The sequence below is a fragment of the Mixophyes fleayi genome, chromosome 4 (genome assembly GCF_038048845.1).
Source record: "Mixophyes fleayi isolate aMixFle1 chromosome 4, aMixFle1.hap1, whole genome shotgun sequence".
NCBI classification, from domain to species: domain Eukaryota; kingdom Metazoa; phylum Chordata; class Amphibia; order Anura; family Limnodynastidae; genus Mixophyes; species Mixophyes fleayi.
In genome coordinates this window covers 47,574,995-47,601,448 of record NC_134405.1, presented here as the reverse complement: position 1 = coordinate 47,601,448, position 26,454 = coordinate 47,574,995, and the positions used below count along the sequence as shown (strand labels likewise).

The 26,454-nt window shown below is 42.0% G+C and overlaps 1 protein-coding gene across 1 annotated transcript; it reads right to left on the bottom strand.

Annotated features, from left to right (window-relative positions):
- Nucleotides 1-314: 314 nt before the first annotated feature.
- COLGALT1 (collagen beta(1-O)galactosyltransferase 1) lies at nucleotides 315-25,438 on the bottom strand. The gene is made up of 12 exons (XM_075206882.1): nucleotides 25,105-25,438; nucleotides 19,703-19,813; nucleotides 17,177-17,294; nucleotides 16,113-16,247; nucleotides 15,676-15,880; nucleotides 14,871-14,990; nucleotides 11,747-11,823; nucleotides 11,283-11,389; nucleotides 5,518-5,650; nucleotides 4,795-4,922; nucleotides 4,059-4,265; nucleotides 315-2,123 (listed from the first exon to the last, which is right to left on the bottom strand). The coding sequence occupies exons 1-12, from the start codon at nucleotides 25,326-25,328 to the stop codon at nucleotides 1,856-1,858; spliced, it is 1,833 nt and encodes a 610-aa protein (XP_075062983.1). The 5' UTR covers nucleotides 25,329-25,438; the 3' UTR covers nucleotides 315-1,855.
- Between the last annotated feature and the right edge of the window lie 1,016 nt (nucleotides 25,439-26,454).

Here is a 26,454-nt window from a genome sequence, read left to right as displayed (position 1 = left end):
TGTTTCCTCTACTTCAGCTGGAATGCTGCGTGTGACCAGTGCTTCAGCCTGTCTTTAGACCTCTCTACTGTGTCTCCAGCTCCCAGTCTCTGGTCTTGCTGCCTACATCTGGACTCAGCCCTGCCATAGTTTATCCTGTTCCTCAGCTATGGACATTTGACTACTGGTAGACATTTATATGCTTCTGTTACTGTGTGGCATCCGGCTATTGGGGACAGCCAACCTGTCTGGGGTTGTGTTTGGTTAGGGAAGTCAGATGCATGTCTGTCATGCACATCCTCTTTGCATATTGTAGATTGGCCAACTCAAGTCAATTCAATGAAAAGCTTTTATGAAAATAAGGAACAGCAGTGGGACTCACTTTCCAAACAATCATAACATAGGTACAATGATTAAATATCCATAAACATGGTGAAATCTTCCAATTAGACAAGAGCAACAAAAATGCTAAATAAATAATTTGTCAAGGTTATCAACCTAAAATGTGTTGACCAGTTTTAATTGATCCCTACTCCTATGTGTAGGAAATAGGGGAGGGCCGTTCCCCTCTCCAGGAAGAGAAGATCTGGGGGTGAATGCATCAAGTCGCGAGTTTCCGGCGGGTTTGAAAAGTGGAGATGTTGCCTAAGGCAACCAATCAAATTATAGTCATCATTTTAGTACATTCTACAAAATGACAGCTAGAATCTGACTGGTTGTATAGGCAACTTCTCCACTTTTTAAACCCGCTGGAAACTCGCAGCTTGATACATTTACTCACTGGCCTGCTCTGAATTAGTCCTTCAGAATCAGGAGGTCCAATGGAAGCCAGGCCTTGGCTTCTGGTAACAGCGATGAATGGGGAACCCACTTTACTATACATAAGGGGAGTGTAGAATTCAAGTAAACGTTTTGCTTTATAAAACTGACAATTATAGTAAGAGTCATCACAAACGGTCACACCAGCAATTGTTTTGCAACTTACTAAGGAAGGAAGATATAAGCACAATCTAGATAAAACAGGAGTAAGGATACACTTATGAAATTCACATGTGCACACAATGGAGGCAGCCATTTAGTAAGCTGAACCAGTATGATCAATTCCCTATGAACCAGTGGCCTCGCAGAGAACCTTACCGGCAGCCATTTTGTGAGTTGATGCAATGTTTATGAGAATGTAGTCTATCTATTCACTAGGAGCCGGTGACATCACCAAGGCATAAGGCACTCCACTGTATTTAGTATACAGGTACATTGTAAAATATGCATTTTGATTATTGCCATTATTGACATCTGTGAGATCTCAAGCAAGTTACTGAACTTTGTTTTACCTCAGACCATGCCCACTGGTGACATCACTGAGCAAGGTGAAGGTAATCTAGGCCTATCTGCTTTCCTCAAGTTCTCTCAGATCTCTATAATATATTGTCATTACGTACACCAGACCCCAAACATTTCCAGTCAGTCGGTCACTTTAGCTCTATAATGAGATTTCTCATATTTAATGTTTTCTCACAAACAGCTCAGCTGTCAGGTTTTATATCTACCTAGACTGGACAGATGGAGGTTGTTTCAGCCGCACATGTAAATATATAAATAACTATTATTATTAATTAACCCAGAGCCAAGGCCCTACCATTTCACTTGTCTCCCTCAGAGACAGCTCTGATGTCTGTTGTGGATGTTCCACTAGACTTCACTTAGGAGAGGGGTATGAGTGTGGGAGCAAGTATCTGCAAAGGCCATCCTTAGGTCACCCAAAATGGTCCATTGGCCCCATGCCTCACCATCAGTATTCAAATGGATACTCTACACAAAGAACTCAGACGCTGGATGGAATGTTCCTCTTGCGTCATGGTCATAGACAACTTTAAGGTCATAGCTCATCTCGGGCAGCACTGTCAAAGGGGGAACGGAGGGATGGGGTGTTTACTGCTTCACTGCGCAGCTTTTCCTGTTGTTGGGTCTTTCGGGATTTTTCCCTGTCCCAGTCAGTGGTTTCCGTCATGTTGTCCCACAACACAGAGGTCTCCGTGTCACTAATGTAGCCTTCATCTCCGGTGTAGTGTGTGGGGTACAGCAGCAGAGGCTCCACGGAGAAGGCTTGAAGGTCCCGCGTTGAGAAATGAGAAGTATAATCGGTGCTGGAGAAAAAGGATGAGAATTACGTATATAGAGTATGAAGACAGCTATAGGTTCAGGTAGGGTAAATAAATTGACGCAAGTATATATATATTACATTTCTTTATGATGGCCAAAGTTAGCATAGCCAGGCTCTGGCTGGCCTCTATGAGTCCTACGATTCGTAATTGGATCTCGCTTGTTAATTATATGACTGATATGGGTGAGTTCTCTGTACAGCGCTGCGGAATTAGTGGCGCTATATAAATAAATAATGATGATGATGATGAGAGGTCACAAAAGGTTCGTTTATACCAGTAGGAAGGCCCTACGGAAATATGAAAATATTTGGGGTAGCTGGTTTGATTCTCCTTACGCTTTGGCCTCTATGAGGAGGTTGAGTGTAGATGACCGAGCACGCGAGTGCTCATGCTAAATGAACTTGAATATATTCTTGTCAACTTACATTTTGCTGGTTAAGATTCTATATATCTGTTTCTGTATTGACAATATCCCAATCTCTGTTTAACTATTTCACACTTTCTATAACCCATGTGAGCTTAGACTGTTTAGTTTTGTTTTGTTCCACTATACCAATAAAAATACGTGCGGTAGATAGCTTTTGTGGCATTGGAAGATACTTATATTTACATTCCACAAGGATCACCTGCCCAGTAGGAATTACTCTGCTCAGCTCCTCTTATCCGAACTGAAAGCTACTAGCCTGATGTACTCACACATCACAAGCAGCGTCCATGGTTTCGTCAAGTTCTCTCCAATCTCTTGTGAAAAATGGAGCAACCACATTCTATCATTTATCAACTTCCAAATTAAACATCAGATGGTTTACACCCTTTATCCTGTGCACTATTTTTCTCATTTCCTTCATGGGAAAATCAATTTCCCATGAGTAAGCCTACACGGCGAAACATACATCAGGTCATGTGTGATGCATGATGTCACAGACCCGGAAGTGAGGAGCCGGTCAGCGGGACATAGCCGCGATGGTGCTGAACTCCAAGTTAGTCTATATCTAAATAACAGCTTAGAATGATGTGATATTTTAGGAGTATATAGTATGACGCTACCCTAGAGGACTTAATAGGGACAGATTGTGCCAACAATTAACGATTAGCGATATTAGCGTTATGCTATTACAAGGGATTTTTTCTTTCTATGGCACAAACTATTTTCCTCTTCCCTCTCTGATTACCTAAGGTGTTCTATGTGCAATTCCTATGTTTAATAGGAATTAAATGGGGTATACTAGAATGAAATAGAGACACGTACAATAACAAGGGGACACTATATCCTTATACAAATAATAACTCTTGGTCAGCACTCAGTGGGGTCATTATTTTGGTATTTGGTATTTTAGTAATTGTATTCAAAGTGCTTACTATTATAGGTGCTGTGACTATTCTATTGGAGTGGATGCACTAGACTAATGTATGAGGAAACACAACACATTAATAAAATACATTTTTTGGGAATTGGTTTTGCTCTAATTGATATAATATAGAACCAATACCAAAGGATATACTATATATAACTATCCTCATACATAAGGATTACTAACAACAATATTAACTTATGTGACCGGCTTCCTGTAAGGGTCTCTTTTATATCTTCAACACTTATTATTCAATCTTTATCACTTCTCTTTACTTTTAATCAATTTTCCAATTTCTTTGATGCCTGGTTATCTGATTTTAATACAATTTACTAATAAATATCGTTTTTATAAATTGGACTAGAGTGCCTCACTAACCAACCCTTTTCATGTGATACTTATCACCATCTGTGTCCTTGCCACTAAATAACGCACCCTGACCTTACACATTACACAACATTCTGACACTCGCCTCCGTTCACTAGATGGTGTCAGGCTGCGTGTATTATAGAGGTGCGTGGGGCCACGGTGTGGCATGTCATATAACAGTAACTGTGACACTCACATGGGATGCTTGTCATACATGACCGGCAGAAACTCATCCACAGGAAGCATCTTGCTCAAAGGTTCAGCATTCAGCAGCTTCTTTGCCCCCTGCAGGGAAATGAGGTACCCAAGTGTCCAATAGGAGTAGTCAGAAACAACCAAGTTACGGACGCCAGATACAGACTCTTCCGGTTCATCCACCTGCATCCGCTTTCTGCCCAGATAACTGCAAGAGAAAATGGAGCCAGTCATCTCTACAATTTGGCAGAAAGTCCGATTCCAACCCTTATGTGGCGACCTTATTGCTGGCCAGACACACATCATTGGAACTTTTTTGTTTTGTTTGTTACATAAAAATCAGTGAGTGAGATCAGTCTAAGAAAAACAGATGGTATCTGATGAGGGCAAGAGAGAAACTTGTCTGGAGGTCAGGAGAAGATGTCTACACTTTAGACAACTTCCCCATGTGAAAACAGGAACTGGAGACAACAGGTCAGCTAAAACATAACACTCAATCAGTCAAAGTAATGAAAACAAAGTCAGTTTCTTGAAACCGTGTTAAGATCGACATAGCAAAACATCTTTTCCTTATCACATGAGATTTGGACTATGTTGTCCAACATTTCTTAAAAACAAACCAAAGACCTTCACCCATTATCTGGTGACACTAAAGCCCATTATATTAATGCCATGTTAGCCCCACTCTACATACAATAACTTCCCAACGGCTCTTGTCTATCCACCACCAAACTCACATGAGATCCCAGTCCAGCTGAGCTTTCTCCACATCCTGCAAAAGGTTCTCTAGTCGCCTCTTAAAGAAGATTTCAAACCTCAGGTCATCTTCAAACACAGCTGAGACCCCAAGGGAGCGCTCAGAGACCTACGGGAACAAGCAGAAACGAATTTGACCCGACTCCATGATAAAGAGGGTATCCAAGCAGCATCTCATTTATGAACAAGTCTTGTATTATTTCTATTCCTGTAGGATACAACACAGCTTCGTTCTGCTTTTTGCATTAGATGGAAGTGTAACCACAGAGCAGCGGTGTGTCATATCCAAGGGCAGCACAAACAAACAACTCTGCCTGATGATATAAAGACATGGTAGAAAGGCAGATAAGGAAGCTAGAAATAAGATACAAAATGCAAGCAGACCAATACCTGCCAGTGAGTCACTTGTAGGTGGGCAACCCCTTTAAATCAAATCATCCAAAGCCATTATTATTACAACGGAGAATGGTAAATATACAGCAATGATTACATACGAGGCAGAGAAGGAGGACATACTGGAAGCATACCAGCAAGAAACATACTGAGTGCATAAGACACAATGAGTAACAGAGAACATGCAGGAGATAGGGGAGAGGACACACAGGTAGACAAAGGGAGCAGGCAGGAATACAAGAGAAAGGAGGGCCCTGCTCGTGAGAGCTTACCACCTAAAGTCATTGTTTCCAATAATCTACCCCACTCACCTCCTTCCAGATGTTGTAGTGGCTGAGAAAACATCCCATCTCTCCACGTGTCAAAGGGCGCCCATGATATGGATCCTTATAGCCAGGGAGCATTTTTATACCCATAGCAGTTACTTGAGATTCATTCAGCGTCCTGTTGGGATAGAGAGAAATTACATATTTATGCCCGGGGAGTCATAGAAGATTATTAATGACTATGGGGGAGCAGAGAGGGTCAATTTACTTTTAGCTGTTGGTCAGCGGTTCAGAGAAGGAAAGCAAGTGGGGGGGGGGATCATTAGATTCTGTATTCTTAAGCAAACTCCTCATTTGTATCATGTACATGCCTACAGTATAAATTTATAAGAGTTAAATTATGGAGGACTTTTAGAGTTTGTTAGGCACTAGCCAGGCCTCTATGAGTTCAGCCACACCCTCTATGTCAATAACCGCATCCCCTCCAGTTTCATAGGGGGTTGGGGTTGCAATGGATATCATACAAGGTCCCACATTTGCAAAGGCCAGCCCCAAAGAAACAGTGTATAAATCCTGTTGAAGGCTGACTTAAGATGTCTAGAGCAGTGCACTGGTATCCTCACTCTCAGAGAGAAAAAAAATATTATTATATATAAAAGTAAAGGTATAAAGCAGAGACAAATATTGGCTTATTGCTGTGTATCCGACGAAGATCCTTAAGCCCACATCATTCAGGAAGCAGCGTCTCCTCTTCAGTCATTTACCTTAAGAAAATGGTTCCCAAACTGTGCGCCGCGGCTCCCTGGGGTGCCACCGTGATCTCACGGGGGTGCCGCGGCCAGGGCCGGTGGTAAGCGAGGTGGGGACTACTTGGTAATTATTTTGGATTAGGGGTGCCTTGAAAAAATTATGGAAACCCTAAAGGTGCCTCGAACTGAGAAAGCTTGGGATCCACTGTCCTAAGGCATAATAAAAGCACAAGTGGCATTTATAGGTACCTCTCTAACCAGACTTTCTGAATACACAGACAATATAGAAGAAAAGCTGCTACCTCATGTAAAGCAATGTAGGTTTTGCTTGCTAAATAACAGTGTACTTTGCACACAAACCTGCTGCAACCCTTAACAATCAGAAGCTTGTTTACTAACATGTACTAGGTGACCGGGAGAATCAGACTGGTTGCTACAGGCTGTAATATCTTTATGCAAATTGTTATATAACCCACAGCATGGTTATTATCCATGTCAATCTTGTAGAGCAGGCAAATACAGATAATGCTCCCCCCTCCCCCTCGGTTAGAAATCTCTCCCAGACATGTGTCAGCCTCCAGAGAGGATGAAGAGTAAATAGCTGCTGGATCCCCTGGAATGTTCTCAGCTACATCCCCCCACCTGAAGGCCAATGATCCTTCCTACAAACAGTTACAGCTTACACAGGGTCTGTTCATAGAAGGGAGAAACCATAAAACACAGTGGTGCATAGTGTCAAACAGCTTGAAGGTTACCGTCTTGAAAGATCAAAAGGAAATTACACTCTATAACAGTGTTGGCTAACCTGTGACACTCCATGTGTTGTGAAACTACAAGTCCCAGCATGCCCTTCCAGCAATAAGCTGCTATATATATTGGCAAAGCATGCTGGGACTTGTAGTTTCACAACACCTGGAGTGTCACAGGTTAGCCAACACTGCTCTATAAAGTAGAATATAGAGCAGCTTTATATCTCTCAGACACGGGAGTACCACCGTCGCCTTACTTGTCATACAAAAGGTTTCATTGGAACATGAATTTTAAGAGAATATCCAGGAAGGAGAATGTTCAATACACAATATATAACAGTCGGTACCTCCACTTACAACCTCTGACTCCAACATAAAAGCATAATTGAACAATGTTATATTATAAAATGTTACCACAGCAGGATAAGTTTCACTTTGAAGAAACTGGATAGTGTCGGACGCCTTAATTAAACTGACATAGGGATGGGCTATTTTCTTCCCGGAATGCTGAGCAGCTGGAGCTCCCAGAGGAGGCGGCCTCGACAGCTGGACAGACGGGAGAGCCACAGCTCAGTACGTTTCTGCTACGGGCAGTACTGAGCAGGAGATCAGCACATCGACACAAAATTCTGTGGTTGAGACAGAGTTTCCTGGCTGGAAACCAGGGATTAGTTCTGCTGACTGCTGAGAACTCTGTGCAAGAGGAAGAGATAGGAAGGGAAGTGTGTGTGTGTGACTATCACAAGCCACAGGATGCAGTTTCTGCTCACTGGTCTCCAGTTTTCCAACGCCATCATGTGCTGCATGGAGGCCTCTCCTGGCGAATCCTAGTTTACTTAAAAAAAATAAAGCCTAAAAGACTATTAACATATTAAAATAAGGATCAGTGCAGCAAAACTGTAAGCTGGAAAAAAAAACAGTAGGAGCAGACACAGGCAAGCTGCCAGAACCCTGTACCACTATTCACTTCTATTCTTATGCAGCGTTACTTCACTACAGTAGATAGGAAGCCTGTTCTTTCACTAGAATTCATGAGAACTCTTTGCAGAAACATGCATTGCACAAGGTCTTCTAATAGGACACGTCAGCAGCTTTGGTGGCATGGTAATTCCACCAGGAGGCGACAGCGAGCCCAGAAGAGCAGAGATGTACCAGTAAGAGCACTGTGTACAACCTTGTGTTCTGTACGTCACATAAGGAGACCAGAGAGACTTTATAACTATACCACTTAATCATATGCCATGGGGGCGGGAGTCCACAAAATACAATGCATAGCCTTAATGACATCCCAGATTTCGTTAATACAGAGTAATCTCCAGTACCAGCTCCCCTTATTTTGGCTGCTGGGTGCAGTTCTCAGTCTGTGCAAACTGTATACACTGATCAGCCGCAACATTAAAACCACTGACAAGTTAAGTGGATAGCATTGATTATCTTGTTACAATGGCATCTGTCAAGGGATGGGATATATTAGGCAACAGGTGAACAGTTAGTTTCTGATGTTGAGGTGTTGGAAGCATGCCGATCCCTGTTCACCGCTGAAAGCACCTAAAAAGGGCACGTGAGCGCCAGAACTGGAGCATGGAGCACTGGCAGACGGTCGCCTGCTCTGATGAATCACATTTTCTTTTACATTATGTGGACGGCCGGGTGCGTGTGCGTCGCTTACCTGGGGAAGAGATGGTACAAGAATGTACTATGGGAAGAAGACAAGCTGGTGGAGGCTGTGTAATGCTTTGGGCAATGTTCTGCTGGGAAACCTTGGGTCCTGACATTCATGTGGATGTTACTTTGACACGTACCACCTACCTAAACATTATTGTAGACCAAGTACACCCCTTCATGGCGACAGTATTTCCTGATGGCAGCGGCCTCTTTCAGCAGGATAATACTCTCTGACACACTGCAAAAATTGGTCAAGAATGGTTTGAGGAACATGACAAAGTGTTCAAGGTTTTGACTTGGTCTCCAAATTCCCCTGATCTCAGGCCTATCGAGCATCTGTGGTATGTGCTGGAAAAACAAGTCTGACCCATAGAGGCCCCACCTTGTAATTTACAGGACTTAAAGGATCTGCTGCTAACGTCTTGGTGTCAGATACCACAGGACACGTTCAGAGGTCTTATGGAGTCTATGCCTCAAAAGGTCAGAGCTGTTCTGGCGGCACAAGGGGGCCTACACAATATTAGGCTGGTGGTTTTAATGTTGTTACTGATTAAGAGTTATTGACAAGGAGAACATTGACTGCAATAAATGTATGAGATGTCCAGCAGTCACACCTTGCTATTAGGGTGTAATGTTCCGTGCATAATGTGTGTATATTGTTCTGGATTTCAAATCGGGAAGACAGGTTGTTGGCTCATAGCAGGGTAGAGTGGGCTGTGTCAGGGAAGACAGGACCTAGGACACATAGGAAAACAGATGCTCCAGTAGACACCACACCTGCCAAAGAAGTGGCCAAACACCAAGCAGAATCTCTAAGACATTACTCCAAGGAGGAGGAGGAGATGGAAGATCACAATTCAGACAGCGGAAAGCAGCGCGGCCCAGGGCGAGAGGAAATCTCTCCAGGTACAGCCAAGCGGCTGTGCTCCATTCCTCTGAACCCCCTCTGAGGTCACAAACAGGTCAGATTCCCAGCTGTAACGAACAGGCCATAGTAACACAACCGTATTGGTGTGCATGGATTTCCTGTCAGACACATGGAGGCTATTCTGTAGACAGAGACATCTGGGCACAAGATACAACAGGACATTACAGAATCACCAAGCCAAAAAATGCCTATATAAAACAATCACACATTCACAGTTCACAATATTATCAGATAAGGAGATCTAAATCATAAGGCTGCAAAGGTTGCAGGAGATTTTTTTCCCTGTGCAAACCCAACTTCCTGTTTTAAAGAACTTCACACAACACAAACATTTTAGTTGGGTGGCGATAATGGAGTGTCCTAGAAGAAGCTCTTGTACCTAACAGCAGAACAGACATGGAAATAAACAGACATAAAACAGTGAAAAATAAGCACAAGGCCATTCAGGTCTTTCATGTCTGCACACAAGGTTGTCATCATTTTAATTTAAAAAAACTATCAAAAAAAAAATAAATCATAAGAACATTATTCCTTTGTAGTATTCACACACAAACAGCCAGTTATAATTTAAAGCGGACCTATCCCTAACCCGGAAAAGAGAGAGCCAGTGTGTGAGCAGAACCACCAATTTAGACTAATTTCGTTGAGGGCAAGGGGGCGTCTGTTTTCTTTCTTGCCCCAGGCGCTAACTTTTTTAGTTACGGCTCTGCTGCTCCTTTTGAATTGATAGGGCATTTACAAAAAACAAAATGAATTGATTATTTTATTAAAAACAAAGCTAAACCTTTTTTTTCCCCCCACTCCCCAAAATATGTACACAGTAGTACACAACCAGATAGTGCTTTGCTCTAAGTATACACATCAAATACATTTATAATAAGCCTGCGGAAGCTTATCCAGATATGTTATTCCTCCATTTAAGTCTGTGACTTAGAATATGGTAATAAAATCTGGCATTATTATCGAGACAAAACAGTTGTTCCTAAAATTACAGGAAAGGTTCACCCAATTCACCCTATCTTACAGATCAATATTCCCTTCCTCCAGAGTTTAGTTCCATGCATGGTGGCTCAGTGGTTAGCACTTCTGCCTCACAATACTGGGGCCATGAGTTTGATTCATGACCATGGTCTTATCTGTGAGGAGTTTGTATGTTCTGTCCGTGTTTGCGTGGGTTTTCTCCTGGTGCTCCGGTTTCCTCCCACACTCCAAAAACATACTAGTAGGTTAACTGGCTGCTATCAAATGGACCATAGTCTCTCTTTCTCTTCTATGTGTGTATGTATGTATGTTAGGGAATTTAGACTATAAGCTTCTATGGGGTAGGGACTGATGTGAGTGTGTTCTCTGTACAGCGCTGCGGAATTGGTGGCGCTATATAAATAGCTGATGATGATCATCGTCAGAAGAAATGATTTTTGAACATATCTCGCATATATACCAGGTTCACGGATGCACGGGACTTTTTAGTTACATTAACTGCTGTAAAGTCTACTGGGCAGAAGTGAAGGAGTGTGATACGGCCATACAGCTCTAATAACAGTTATTCAGCTATTTCTGAACTACCTGAAGGGCTTCTCATCTATTATGACTGTGGCAGCCTTTGGTTGGAGCATGATTCAGCTTGTACAGTGCATACAGAATTACAGTATAGCCTGCAGCACTCAAACACTTGTCAATACACCATTCTCCAAAACATGGGTCATGCTCACAACTCACTTCCCGTCCACAGCATCAGCAAGCTTGAAGTCAATCTGAAGCTCATAAAGTGTCTTCTTCATACGGTCTCTTCTATCTTGCCGGTGCTTCAGGTTAATGAGAAAGATCTGTGGAGAAGTGAGAACCAGAAGTCATAAGTGTTCTACCAACTGGTGAAAGTAGCTATTATCAGCCTCATTACCCCTGATGGTGGCATGAAAACCTTTATAGTTTAATAATAAAGCCATAGGAGGTACATCTCTGCCGCCCAACATCTAATCCTCTCAGCTCACATGCATTATCTGTAGAGTGTGCTTTGGAGGACATTTATGGATGGTTCCAAACTGTAAACAGTCTCAGGATAGCTCGACCCATTTTCAGACTGAAAGATTTACAGTCCCGGGGTTAAGACCAGGAAGTAAAAGGTAAAATCGGAGACAGATACGCTGAGGGAGAACCGATGCATTGGTAAAGTCTGTATTTACCTCATCCAGGTTCATCTTGTCTGGGACTTTTGGGGATATGGATATAAAGCTTGTTGGCTCAACGGGAGGACCCTTCACTGTGGACAGGAGAGAGAACAACTATTACTGATGTGATTAGGTAGAGATTATAAACAATGGTTTTCTGTGCAACTAAGACGCCAATCTTTGTCCCAAGAGCCAATAAGAGATCTGATTTTGGTACAAATGCTATTAAAACAGGTTAGTAAAAACAAAAATGACAAAAGAAAGTAGAAACATTGAAAACAGAAAACTGTAAAAAAAAACACAAAAAACAAAATGCTCACTGTGAGTTTTCTGATTGGAGGTCATGCCACATGGGGCATGATTTTAATATATTTAAAAAAGTGGCATTACCATGTTGAGACTTTGAAAATGATACATTTGTATTTCAGGTCTGTTATTCGTTTTTATTGATACAATTCGCCCATCTTTCTACCATTATAAGAATCTGCCCTGTCCACATAAGTTTATGGAGAAGAAAAGATATCCGCACTAGGTATATTTCATAACAAAGTCTAATAATAGGCTCTAATTATTATGGCCTATCAATCAGGATGATTGAATTATGGTACAAAACATCCTGAGCGGTGCACCCTATACACCAAAGTTATAATGAAGTGTCAAAGAGAGGAAAAGTAGGTGACTGAGGGGCACTCAGAGACGATGTATGAATATGTATATGAAATAAAATAAAATTAATTTTTTAATGATATGCCTTAAAAATTGTGTATTAACATTCCATCCTAAACCCCAAAGCTAGCGAAATATTTAAAAACAAAAAACAAAACAATAATTGTTAAAATTGCAGATCCACTGCAAACTTAGCTCAGTGAATTGATATAGATGAGTTCATATAGAAATTACACTATTAAAGAAGAATTCCCTATTAACAATATTGACCTCTAGGTATCTTAAACGATATATAGGATCAAAAGGATGCCATTGTAGATCAAAATAAACCCCTTGATAAGGGTTATAGTGGTGACTAACTAATATATCATAGTCAAAATTATTAGGAGATTGAATAATATTTCAGAGTAAGCCCCTATTTGTATAGTTGGTTATTAAATAGTAAAGGGTAACTTGGGAGAGATGCCAGTGAACCTTTAGAAGCAGTCCCCCTAGTGGTCGCTGGTATAGAGAATCTCAGGTTTGTCCTGTATCTACTAACTCTGATAGTAAGTCTCCTAGAGGTCTGTATATGAGAACAAGGTGTGTTTGTTAAATAGACTCAGGGAACAGCGTGAGAACCCTGATGGTAGTAACGCTAAATATCCTACACTATTTCTCCCTAAATGCCCTATGTATTCTAAAACCGCTAATTGGTCAATCAAGGGTAGGAGAGAATAGTGAGAGCGTGAGTAGATAATATTACATAATATGAACACTGAGCTAAGAAACGCCAAAAAAACACAAAAAACAAAATGCTCACTGTGAGTTTTCTGATTGGAGGTCATGCCACATGGGGCATGATTTTAATATATTTAAAAAAGTGGCATTACCATGTTGAGACTTTGAAAATGATACATTTGTATTTCAGGTCTGTTATTCGTTTTTATTGATACAATTCGCCCATCTTTCTACCATTATAAGAATCTGCCCTGTCCACATAAGCACAACTAGGTGTGTTCCATTCAGTTCAAGAGATGCAGCTCTTGTCATTTGATCACTGTGGGTCTCATGCAGAATTGGACCTAAATTCAACTCTGAAGTGCAAAATGTGCTGGGGAATGGAATACATACAAGTCTATATGCAGTATTAGACGTGTCTGCCTATTGCACTCTCTATGGCGGAACAGGGGGTGGGCTAGCGATGCCAGAGTACAGGAAGGACGTTACAAATACCTTACAGGCTATGAAAAGGAGTAAGCAGCAGATATTCTGATTTCCCTATGGGGATCGGGGGCCGCAAAACAAAAATATTATGTAATTTCACTTTAATTATTGATTGATCCACACCCACTGCCCAGGGGTCCTAAGGCTTCAGCAAACATTATTAACCACAAAGAGCCACTGAGCTTTGCCGGTTACTAAGGTAGAGGAATCTCTACCTCGTCAGAGACACGATGATGTGTCTACATGCTTTTAATGATTGATTGGTACAGTGTCCCTGAGAAACAGCTAATTTGGAGAGCCCCATTCCACACCTGCAAGAGCCCTTCCCAGCAGGTGCCAGACAATGCCCTCCCTACTGGCCAGCCCGTCACACAACACACCCTCCAGTGGGGCCCAAGAGACGGGCGTCTACCAACCCTCTCCCAGGGGGGCCAGAGTGAAATGAGGGGAGTTTAAAGTTCCACCCCGGGTCGGCAGTGGTTGAATTAAGGGCTGGCTGGGGATTAAAGTGTTGGTTGGCCTGAAATGATGTGACTGGAACTGGAGCGTAGTTCTGACTTAGGGTTACAGCTCCTGCTGTACTGGTACAGCTGCAACTTTCTCTGCCCATCTAAAGAAGGGTGATCTGGGCCTTCAGCAGCAGTAGCAAGTTAACGTTCTGGATCTCCTAACAGAAGAATTGCCACTATGGTACCAGGTCACTGGTAAACTATTATAGTATATCCCCTATGTTTGTGTTACTGTGTATTGTACTACTTTATTATTTTATTTAGTGCGTTTAGTCTTATAGCCTTTTATGTGGCATTTATACAGTTACTTGTGATTGTTTAATAATTCGTTTAAACTTAATGTAAACTCTTTAAGGTTAAGAACATAAGATTTGGCTGCCCGCTCAAGTGTGTCAGACACAGTGGTAATGGTACTTAGGGTGCTGCTGACATGCCAGAGGGCAAGCAGGACAGTCCATAGATAGCGTCCTCTCCCCGAGGATAGAGTGGGCACTGCCCCTACCTCGGGGTATCGGGACAACCTCTCCCTCTCAGAATTTTCTCATTAGCTATTGGGCATATTGCGATAAGGCTGTAGATATCATAACGTAACTGTAGAGGTACCAATTGAGGAAGCCTATTCTGGCCATAGTCAAAGTGGATGGGCGTCTACACACTTAAGGTGAAACGATGTCTAAGAGTGGACATCCCCTTTAAGAGTCAGAAAGCCGTGTTCTTCAGATCCATCCCTCAACACTGAGCAACCGTGGAAAGCTCACCCATTATCTCCAGCTTGGTGTGCAGGAAATTGTCAGCTTCATCCAGCAGAGAGCTGTGCGCGCGAAGGGGAACAGGGAGATTGCCAAAAACCTCCTTATTGCAGAGGAACATCTGAACATCTGGAGGAGTGGGACAAAGAACACAGTCATTATATAATTCAACCAAGCAAACAACATGGCCGCTCCCATAAAATAAAAGAGATTCTCTGTGCAGGATAACCTGTGTACATAAACAACTTATAAAAGAGTATGCTTTTCCTTTAACATATCCTTCCATGAACACTTGCGTTATCGGAATGCTTTTCAATATTGGACATGTCGGAATGTTGGAAATAAAGTCACGTAAAGTTCAGAGTACAGATGCTGGTGCTACCCAGCAAACCCAACCACTTCATCCCTCTGCTATGCAGCAACAGATCTTGACTGCTTTCATTAATGTGATAAAGTAGTAACAGTCGAAACCTGTTATGTTGAACTTAAAATGAATTAACTTTAATAGTCCTTGTGAGATTTAATCTATGAACAAAAGCTAATCCTCAACTATATTTTTAAAGTTATCTGAAGCCTGCAGTCTGGTATTAGAACCTACATTTCCTATTACTGGTGAGCGTCTAGAGACCATTCTCATGACATGTCATCATGCTACACCAATACAACACAAGCTACCCAAGATCAAGAGCGGAGAACCACAAGGAGTCTGGGATATCTGCAGGATGCAGTTGAGAAACAAATCTTCTTTAACTTTCCCTTTTGTTAATCACTCCATCTACTGCCTAGGTCTCCCGGAGCCAGCTTTCTAACTCACCTGCTTGTCGGCATGAGTAAGCAAACACTATGATATCATCGAAGGACCAGGTGTAGTCCTGGTGAGGTGGGTAGAAGTCCAGATATTGGCTTGCTTCCTTCCGCAGGTCAATAAGGAATGTGGAGTGTACCATGGGCACCGCAAAACAGCCGCGTCGTTCTCTGCGCCGGATAGGCATGTAGGCTGGGGTACGACGGTAATACCCCTGTGTTTAGACAAAACACACTAGTTAAAATAGGATCTAGATCAGACTAGCAAGAACACTGTAATCATTTGGTAAAACATATTGGAGACATCTGTGATAACAGCAGTTTTGGATGGATTTGTAGTGACTGGTGATAAGACCTTGTAGTACCTGGTAATAAGACCAGACATGTTACATACAAGTCATATTATATGCACTAAACGTTCAACATTTCCTACACCATCCACCTCACCTGAGTGGTCATCCCGCACCAGAAGTTAGAGTAGGCTGCCCTGGACTCCAGCATGGGGGCGACCACAGTCTTATTCTCCGCAATCAGTAAACTTAGGGTGTCTGGGTTGGTCAGCAAGTTATCCGAGTCTATAAACTGTGGGAGCAGACAGAGAGTTTGCAAGTACAGAGACCAAAGAAGGGGAAGGCAGGACGATCAAAATGTTATGACCTATGTACTGTAGTTTAATGATGCCGTGGACCAAAAGATGCACACATTTGGTTTGGGAAGGATGCCCAGATGAAGGGAGGCATCAGGCACTCAGCAACCTAGGTAACTATGCAGAAAATGCACCATCTTTGGTCCTTAAGACGCATTTTCCAATTTAGTCATCAATGGTATTGCAACATTGATGTACTATAAAACCAGGGGCTGTATCCCTTTATTAACCTAAGGAAAAAGGGTCTTCCTTGACTTAGGGCTAGATTTACTAAGCAGCGGGTTTGAAAAAGTGGGGATGTTGCCTATAGCAACCAATCAGATTCTAGCTGTCATTTTGTAGAAGGTACTATATAAATGAAAGCTAGAATCTGATTGGTTGCTATAGGCAACATCCCCACTTTTTCAAACCCGCAGCTTAGTAAATCTAGCCCTTAATGTTTATTAGTGAGCACGGTCCCTGCTTATCAACGTTGTCCCTTTGACTCTGTTTTCTAAAACAGTATATTTCCCCTACTAAATCTTCTAGGTGCCTTCTATACAGATCTATCACTATCAAGGGAAATATACTTCCACGTACAACACCGATTAAACAATAAGACCAAACACATAACCCAATCTAGACCAGAGCAGCCATGAATGTGTTGGCACAAAACAAGTGAGGAAAGGAGAATATATGTGTTATTAGTGAAACTAGAAATCCTTTATTACAAACGCCTGCTGCAAACTCATGCTATTACTATCATCAGGCAGTGATGTGTCCTTTAACCCCTGTTTAATGTCCCTCTTCAAGGTTTTGGCATCTTTCCCTCATATAATCCTGACATGACCCCTCACCTAACAACATTCCGGCGGTCATTACGTACCATTATGTAGTCGGCCCACATTTCTCGGGCAGACGTTAAAGCCGCCTGGCGTAACTTCATGACATACTCGTAACGAGAGTGAGACCAGTGCTTTGGTCCCTCCTCGTTCTGAAACCATCTGGAAGAAAAATAAATAAAAGAGCTATCTGAAAAAACTTTTATATTTGTTTTGGGGCAACATATATAATATTTTTGGGCACTATAGCCTGATTTTATATCTGTCACCTAAGTTTTACAGTTCTTGCAAATGTGTGTCATTTATTGGACATTTGGGGGTAAATGTATCAAAGTCCGGTTTCTTCATCTCGCGGGAGATCGGCGTCTTTGCAGCTAAAATTTAAAGGGGCGATGGCTTGTAAAGGCACATTTACCCCCTGGTCTATGTTTTGGACATAAGTATTAATATATGCAAAAGTGTGTGTGTGTGCCCTTGCGTTGTACAAGAGATGACCTGGGTAAACCTAAGTTACAATATGAGCATGGTTTTGTTTCTTTCATTTGAACGTTAAACAAACATAGTTTCACAATAAGACTTTGTGATATTGACACCATTTGTTAAACTAAATCATGGGCATTCACCTTAACCCCCAGACAAGAAAACACGTATTAAAGAAACATGGAAGACCACAATTAAAATTGACTACGAAGGCACCAAGGTTGAAGTAATAAAATACTTCCAGCGACCATTAATGGAGTTTCCTAAATGTAAGAATGTCTTCCTATTTCACACAAGGCACCACGGTGATCAGATAACCAGCATATCCTGCCCGTCACAAAGGCCCTCTTTAACGTAAGGGAGCTGATATTCCTACAAAAAGATCACTTTCCCCAAGTGTCCAGAAAGACAAACGATCGCTAGCTACACCTGTGCAGAGTGCTGTCAGAGCAGGGGACATGGGATCTATTTCAGTGGCAGAAAAGTTAACCCCTTCACCGCTGAGCCTATTTTGGGTTGGACACATTCAAACATCAATATGAGTAACCCACGCAATTTATGCCCTGTTTTTGTTTTCCAGAAGACATTTTCAGAAAACAATATTACTTTGCTTATATCACCTGTCACTTAAAAAAAAAAAAGTTTGCAAGAAAACTGAAAGAAAATAAACGGAAATCAAAGGTTTTTTTTTTTAAACACCACAAATAAATACTTTGTGGCTCTTGCTTTGGCACCAATCAACCTTTCCAACACAGCAAAAGGTAGGATTATACACACATAGGTTGTCATAAGATCTACACTTGAAAAGAAAGCTTTTTCTTTTTCTAGTTTGCACAGTCTTGAATGACACGCATAAAATATATGGCTATCCTAAAGGGCATACCATTTTGAAAAATAGACAACCTACCACATCAAATTAGCATACCCTTGAGTATATTGCCAGATTGAGAGAGATGTGAACATTATAATTCCCCTTTTTCAAACAAGGGTGCCCCTGAGTCTACAGGTGCCAGGATAGGTTAGATCTGTGCATTACAAAAACCCTCCCACATCCTCGGCTCCTTAATGTGCTCTGTAGTGTGACCACCAAACAATAACTACTAAAGGAGTCACCAGATAATAACTATTAATTGGGCACCTCTTTCAAACCAGTGTGCCCCCGAGTTTCTAGGTGCCAGGATGAAGAAGTTAAAGACCTTTTAGTGCCCTCCCTCCATTCCCTGGCTCTTCGTTATTTTTCTTTAGGCAATGGTTGAGGAGGCGGGGCTTAATGATGTAATCTTGCATATGTCATTAAGCCATTCCCCTCTCCCATCGACCACCAACAAGAAATAGCTGTGGTCAACAGGTAAGTATAATTTTAACTTCTTTGACCCCCCTGTGTGCTAAATGACAAGTCCCACTCATCCATAACATCAATGGGGTTAAAAGATCAACAAATCCTTGATTTCTTTATGGACATTCATAAAGAAATTTTGCAACCAATGTGATTGGACAGCCTTGGAGTCCGCTTATAAGGAAAAACTGAATACTTTTTGACTAACTCTCTCCTATTACTTGAAAAACGGTTTTGATCTGCTGTGGTACTTTGGGGGGGAATTGAATTCCCCCCATAGCGTGTCTTTACACCGATGTACAAAAGGTTCTGGAAATATTTACAGAGGATATGCGACAAAGGTTTCTGTGTTAGTGAACCTCTCCTGGTCTTGAGTCTTTACTACAGAAGAGCTACCAGATCACATAACTTCTGAGCAGGGAATGGAGGTGTGTACTGAACACAGTACTTGATTGGACGGGACCTGAAGCCATCCAATCAGGTGTCTAGTTGTTTAAACACCTCCTCCAACAGACGGATCCATAGCATAACTCTAGCTGTTTAGCACCGAAAATGAATTTAATAAATAAAATAATACATCTGGCTACTTCTCTGCGGTAGGTTTTTCTGGGGCCCCCGCAGAATTGCTACAATGGACTAGAAGTAGTTATTAAGCAGGGGCTTCAAAACCAGGAAACCCCTTTAACAAAAGCGGCGTCACATAAGGATGTCCGAACTAAAAATGTTACACCCACAGGACAATTACTTCTTATACCTGGGATGATCTTGTGGCCTCCATTCCACGTGGTGGTAATGTTTCTGCACGTTAATAAGCCATTCCCGTAGAATGCCGCTTGTGTTGTCCAAGTTGTGATCTGTGGCAACCCTGTGAGTAGAGACAGGCAGGTAAAGATTAGACATACAATAAGTACATAGCTGAATATATTTATCTCCTCCTTACCACAAGGCATAAATATCCCTGCAATATGAGAGTACCGGTGCTTCACCAGCATTGGATTAGAGATGTTTATCCACATTCCAATTATAACAACACATAATGCACAAATATGGCAGGGTGTGTTGTGTCTATTGGTTGAGATTATCCTTTAAAACCAATTCCTGTGAAGTATCTCCCACACAAAAACCTTTTGTAACTGTATCCAACAAGATGAGCAGCTGCAGATCGTACCAGGTTGCATGCCTTTGTATTTAGCGATGGTGTTCACATAATATGGGTCAGACCTTCAATGTATAATTGCAACTATAGCTTCATTCTCCTGGAACAGCCCCGCAGAACAGCAACTAAATATGGATCTACTGTCTGGTTTACGAAGATATAGGGTCTCGTTCTTTACCAGAACATCTGATCTAACCAATGTCGTAGAGAACCGTAGCTGCCGACAGTATCAGGTTCCATAACACAGTCCCAATTTTAACAGATTGATACTTTGTAGTTTTTGACACTAAGGGGCATATTTAATTCCGATCCCGATTCGCAGGATCGCGCCGGAACGGCCGCGAACGTAATCCGCGGTACCGCAATAACGTGGATTTTCGTTCGCAGCCCATAGGGCTGCGTACGAAAATCCGCGTTATTGTGATACCGTATTACCGGCAGTTGTGCGCATTTTCCGCGGTAACGCGCATTACCGCGAATCGGATCGGAATTGAATATGCCCCTAAGGGCTAGATTTACTAAACTACGGGTTTGAAAAAGTGGAAGTGTTGCCTATAGCAACCAATCAGATTCTAGCTGTCATTTATCTAGTACATTTTACAAAATGACAGCTAGAATCTGATTGGTTGCTATAGGCAACATCTCCACTTTTTCAAACCCGCTGTTTAGTAAATCTTGCCCTAAATCTCTTTTATCTCTTCTGCATGCACATCAAGCATAAAAATTTACTCACATTACAAAGTTTTCATCACCGTATAAAATCTATTCATGGTGACTGGGACACTGGAAAAGAATGTTACTTATCTAAAGTCCCAAAGTGGACACAGGAGCTGGAATTGTGGAATTTGAGCCCCCAGGCAAGTTTTTAGCGTCATTAATAACCAGACTTTGATTTAAATTTAACTAATAAGGGTGATGTCATGTCACATGATCCAGAATAAATTATCTTAACATTTTCTCTTAATTTTGCACATATTTAGTACTATAAGAGAAGCTCTCAAATGTACAAATAAAGTTTATTCTCTCATCTAGTTTCTGATATCAGGGTTTGAAGTGTCAAAAATATGCAAATTTTGCCATTTGCGAGAATACAGAATACCTAACTTTTTCAGGCTAGAATTAAGATATTTTAATGAGAAAAAAAACTAAATAAAAACAAAAGTATTTTGTTCAAAATTAACAGGCTTTAATCTGACATACCGCGTAACTTGGTTTCAAGTTCCAGGCTCAAAACTTTGAAAACGAATTTAAAAAATAAATATAGGATATCTTCAAAAATGTTGTGTTAATTCCTTAAGGTTTTAAGATTGACCATACCAAAGATGAAGGTGGGATCTCAATGGGATTTAACATTTTTAGCAATTTCTGTTTATTGTGAAATTCAAAAATACTCATATCTGTGCCTAAAATGAATTGAGAGGTCTACTTATTATTAAGCAGTGGTAACAATCATTGGGGCATATTCAATTAGCTTTCCGGTCCGCGGGATCGCACCGGAACGGGCCGTGAAGTCAATCCACGGTACCGCAATAACGTGGATTTTCGTTTGCACTCCATAGGGTTGCGCACGAAATTCTGCGTTATTGTGGTACCATATTACCGGCAATACTGCGCAGGTTCCGCGGTAACGCGCGTTACTGCGAACCGGAAAGCTAATTGAATATGCCCCATTATGTGTTGCTGCAAATCGCAGTCATGCATAATGTAGTACCGCTGCTACTTACCATGTTGGGGCTAGTCTGAAAGCCCTGTGGAAGACCTCATTCCTCTACTAAGTATTTTAATACTTCACTGGGAGTCTTTCCCCGCCAGCGAATGGAGAAAGTAAAGTGCGCATGCACAGCTAACAAGCGCGTAGTGATCTGACCCGGCGGAGGAATCAGTGAACCCTTTTACAGTAGAGCAACTTAAACATGCTTGGGATAGACATAAGGATATCCTTACAAAGAACCAATGATCAAATAGAGTTTGAGGTTACCGTAGGTTAAAACATGGGCAGACGAGATGGGCCAAGCGGTTCTTATCTGCCATCAAATTCTACGTTTCCAACTTCACTGGACCCCATAGAAGAGGCAAAACCAGTGATCCTGAGATGGCGTTAGGTTGTGGTGAACAGCAACATTTTTCGCCGACTGATGAATTACTCACATCAGTCCCCATAGCGTCTTATGGTGACTGCAGTAACCAACCAAATCTCTGATTTCATCTGGGTTAACCCCTTCATAAATTAAGAAAGATCTGCAATAGTCATTGTCTGGAGAAAACAGATGTTTCTTCTGGATTTTTGGGCTATTGCAGCTTGTTAAACAGATCCCTTAATGTACTATGTCTTAGCAAGTGGAAGTGGTACACATTCTGTTGTTGTTTGTCTGTTAAACTAATGGTAAGTGGAGAAAAGTTAAAAGAGATGGCATTGGGTGACAGATCAAATGGGAGGGGTTACATAGTATGCCTAGCAAAAAAAATAATGACTTGAGTGCCATTTAGTTGGATGCAACAACTGTCCAGGTACTGATTGGTTAAAGGAACAGCTGAAGAACAAATTTGAAGAGGAGAGGATAGAAAGTGTTATGAACAAACAGTGGCTTTCAGTTGACAGGTGCAGTTTTGAAACATTTACAAGAAGTGCTGAAGATTTTGTTGCTGTGAACAACTCCTAACACTGGAAAAAAGAAACACAATTTTTGTAGTCTAATAGCAAATCAGTGTACTACAAATATGTTAATTCATTAAAGAGAATAAGGCTGTTATAATATTAGACCTCTCAGAAAACTGCTTTTCTATGTTGCAGGCTGAAGCTCAGTCCTATCATTAGAACACTGATCAAGCCTATTACATGGATCCAGATGAGATCACGTACAAAAGTTTTCATTGTTGAAAGTTATATCAAATTAAAGCCTGAGAAAAGTCAGAATAAAGTTGATTTTTTTTTATTTAAATATACAAAACCCAGACGAAGAAAATTGTTTGTTTTATGTATAATTCATGCATGCTGTAAATTGTGGATTTCTCAAAAGTCCAAACCCTTATAAATCCAAAACTATAAGCTAAATTATATATATATATATATATATATATATATATATATATATATATATATATATATATATATATATATATATAAATAAATAAAATCAAATTCAAAATTTATATATAGTCCATAAAGTATACCGAGTGAAATCAAAATTGGGAAACCTATGGTCAAAAAGTAATTGAAAACTGCATCAGATGATCTGGAATTACCCATAAGCCACTCTGTCTTAGGCACCGGTACTTACTACTTCCCTCTTTTTCTAGCGGCATTGACACCCAGTTGTGAAATCTTCTACTCCGTAACAATAATCAGGGATTCACTTCTGTTCTCATTGAATAGTACTGAGAATATCAAACACAATTTTTGGGAGTGTATTTGTAGCTTTCAGAATTGTATTTGAGTGTTTAAAAAGGCAAAACAGCAAAACTGAGTTCCGGGATGCAGAGGCGCATGAACTAATTACAGTGCTGTCATACTACATGTGCACATGTCCAGGTTTACAGGCCACATGTGTTGTGAAGGCACAGCTATTCTAGAATAAGTAAACATATTGGAGCCATGTGGTAACATGATATTTAAGTTTTATGTGGGATGCTTGTCTGGGTGTGTACTGTGTAGCTGCAACAGTAACCTCAGGCATTGTTTTTAAGGAATCTCTTCATAAGGCTTGCTGATGAGCCATCGATACACATGTATATACTGAATAAGGTATGTAACTTATTAATATCACAAAATCACACTGGATTTGATTTAGGGGCATCATTGTGCTTCTGCACAGGTAATATGTGTCTGTCTACTCCCCCCAACCCCATCAATGCCTATAGAACAACTGTCCCTGCTTGTTCCCATGCAATATGTAGGTCTACCCCCCATTAGTGCCTATGTCACAGCTGTCCCTTCTTGTGCCCTTGCAATATGTCGGTCTACCCCCCATTAGTGCCTATGTCACAGCTGTCCCTAATTGTTCCCATGCAATACGTAGGTTTATCCCCATTAGTGTCTAGGTCAGTGTTGGCTAACCTGTGACACTCCAGGTGTTGTGAAACTACAAGTCCCAGCATGCTTTGCCAAAATATAGCAGCTTATTGCTGGAAGAGTATGCTGGGACTTGTAGTTTCACAACACCTGGAGTGTCACAGGTTAGCCAGCACTGGCCTGGGTCATATCTGTCCCTACTTGTGCCCATGCAAAAGGTAGGTCTACCCCTATTAGTGCCTAGGTCATAGCTGTCCCTACTTGTGCCCATGCAATATGTAGGTCTACCCCCATTAGTGCCTATGTCACTGCTGTCCCTAATTGTTCCCATGCAATATGTAGGTCTACCCCCCATTAGTGCCTAAGTCACAGCTGTCCCTACTTGTTCCCATGCAATATGTATGTCTACCCCCCATTAGTGCCTAAGTCACAACTGTCCCTACTAGTTCCCATGCAATATGTAGGTCTACCCCCATTAGTGCCTAGGTCATAGCTGTCCCTACTTGTGCCCATGCAATATATAGGTCTACCTCCCATTAGTGCCCAGGCCATAGCTGTCCCTACTTGCTCCCATGCAATATGTAGGTCTACCCCCATTAGTGCCCAGGCCATAGCTGTCCCTACTTGCTCCCATGCAATATGTAGGTCTATCCCCATTAGTGCCCAGGCCATAGCTGTCCCTACTTGCTCCCATGCAATATGTAGGTCTACCCCCATTAGTGCCCAGGCCATAGCTGTCCCTACTTGCTCCCATGCAATATGTAGGTCTACCCCCCCCCCCATTAGTGCCTATATAACAGCTGTCCCTACTTGTTCCTCTGCAGTATGTACGTGTACACTCCCATCAGTGCCCAGGTCACAGCAGTCCCTGCCAGCACACAGATGATATGTATCTCTCCATCCTCCAGTGCAGGATGCAGAGCTCTCTGCTTGCTGGCAGTCACACCAGTACAATGTGGGAGTGTTGCATAGGAGCAGGTCTGACTCTCACCACAACGAGATTCTGTCCTTGGGGTATCTCAGCCGGTCCACAGCACCCAGAACTTCGGGCAGGGACCCCTCGGCGTTCCTGGCTAGCAGGGTGATCAGCACGGTGGGCGGCCGGACGGGGGACTCTGGGTTCCAGCGCTCCTCCGGGAAGTAGCCGGAGCTTCTCCCCGAAAGCAGGGTGAGCAGCAGCCCCAGCAGCGCACACGCAGCGCAGGATCGGGACATAGCTGCTACTCCGGTCACTTTCTGACCTCCGACTACAAATCAGTGGCCGGAGTAGCACTTTAAAGGGGAGGCGGCGTCACAGCAGCGAGAGAACGGGGATTGGCAGAGTGAATGGAATTCTCTTTAAGGCAGTGGATAACTCACCTCCGACTGGCTACTGGGGGATGTGTGCTGTCATTCGGGAGAGCTCTTAAAGGGATGGGCGGACTGCCAACTCAAAGCCGTAAAATGCCGTGTAGAAGCGCAGCCCAGTGCTTGGATGGATCCAGATGTGTGTCTGCGTGGGAGGCGCTGTATTCCCCCTAGTAGATCAGTCCAGCTCAATAGGTGAAAGACCCCTTTCAGTAATCATACACTGAACTTTGGAAACTACACAACCCAGTCACTGAAATTGTTGTCAATATTTACTGATACGTAGTAACAGCTAGTGAACTATAATCTATATGTATTTTGGGTTCCTCTTAAATGAGGGGTTTCCAGCACCATAGAGGCTCTGTGAAACTATGTGGACAGTAATAAATAGACAAATAGTTTCCTGTGAAATGCTAGTGTTTGCAGCCCTGCTCCACATTACCATAAAGGACATTTGCGTCAAACTCAAAATTCACAATTGGCTTTAATTTATAATCTGGAAGATCTGTGATCAAATATAATAGTTGTAACTTGTATCTCCTCTGGTCTTATAAGAGCAGAGTGGGGTGGGAGGCTTGGCTGGCATCACCAAGACTATTCTGCCCCTGTGAGGCAACTTGTATTTTAGGGCTAGTGATCCTTTAAATGTGTTTTTGTGTAGTGCTGACTAGGGCCTCAACACAAGCTATGTTTCTACAAGTTCAAGTCATCCTAAGGACTGTAGACACAACAAGAGGGGGTAAATTACCTCTGAAGCACCATCTGAGCCTCAGATGATTGCACATTGATGCAGAAATGAGTGCAGGTGCATAACAAAAAGCAATGTTTTATTTACCACTCTAACATCATGCAGGGTCTCGTCACTCAAAGCTGCGAGGGGACTTTGCAGGTAATTGAATTGCCATTGTACGTGTATGTATCCTACACCTCTGTCTCATGTCAGGGGAGTAGAAACACCCAGGACAAGCATGTAATTCCTTCCTCGTTGAATGGA

Excerpts from the sequence above, each read along its gene's own strand:
- COLGALT1 (XM_075206882.1), bottom strand. The coding sequence starts at position 25,328 with ATGTCCCGATCCTGCGCTGCGTGTGCGCTGCTGGGGCTGCTGCTCACC. Across the intron at positions 14,991-15,675 it reads TTACTCATGCCGACAAGCAG|ATGTTCAGATGTTCCTCTGC; the intron begins GTGAGTTAGAAA and ends CCACTCCTCCAG. Across the intron at positions 11,390-11,746 it reads ACAAGATGAACCTGGATGAG|ATCTTTCTCATTAACCTGAA; the intron begins GTAAATACAGAC and ends ACTTCTCCACAG.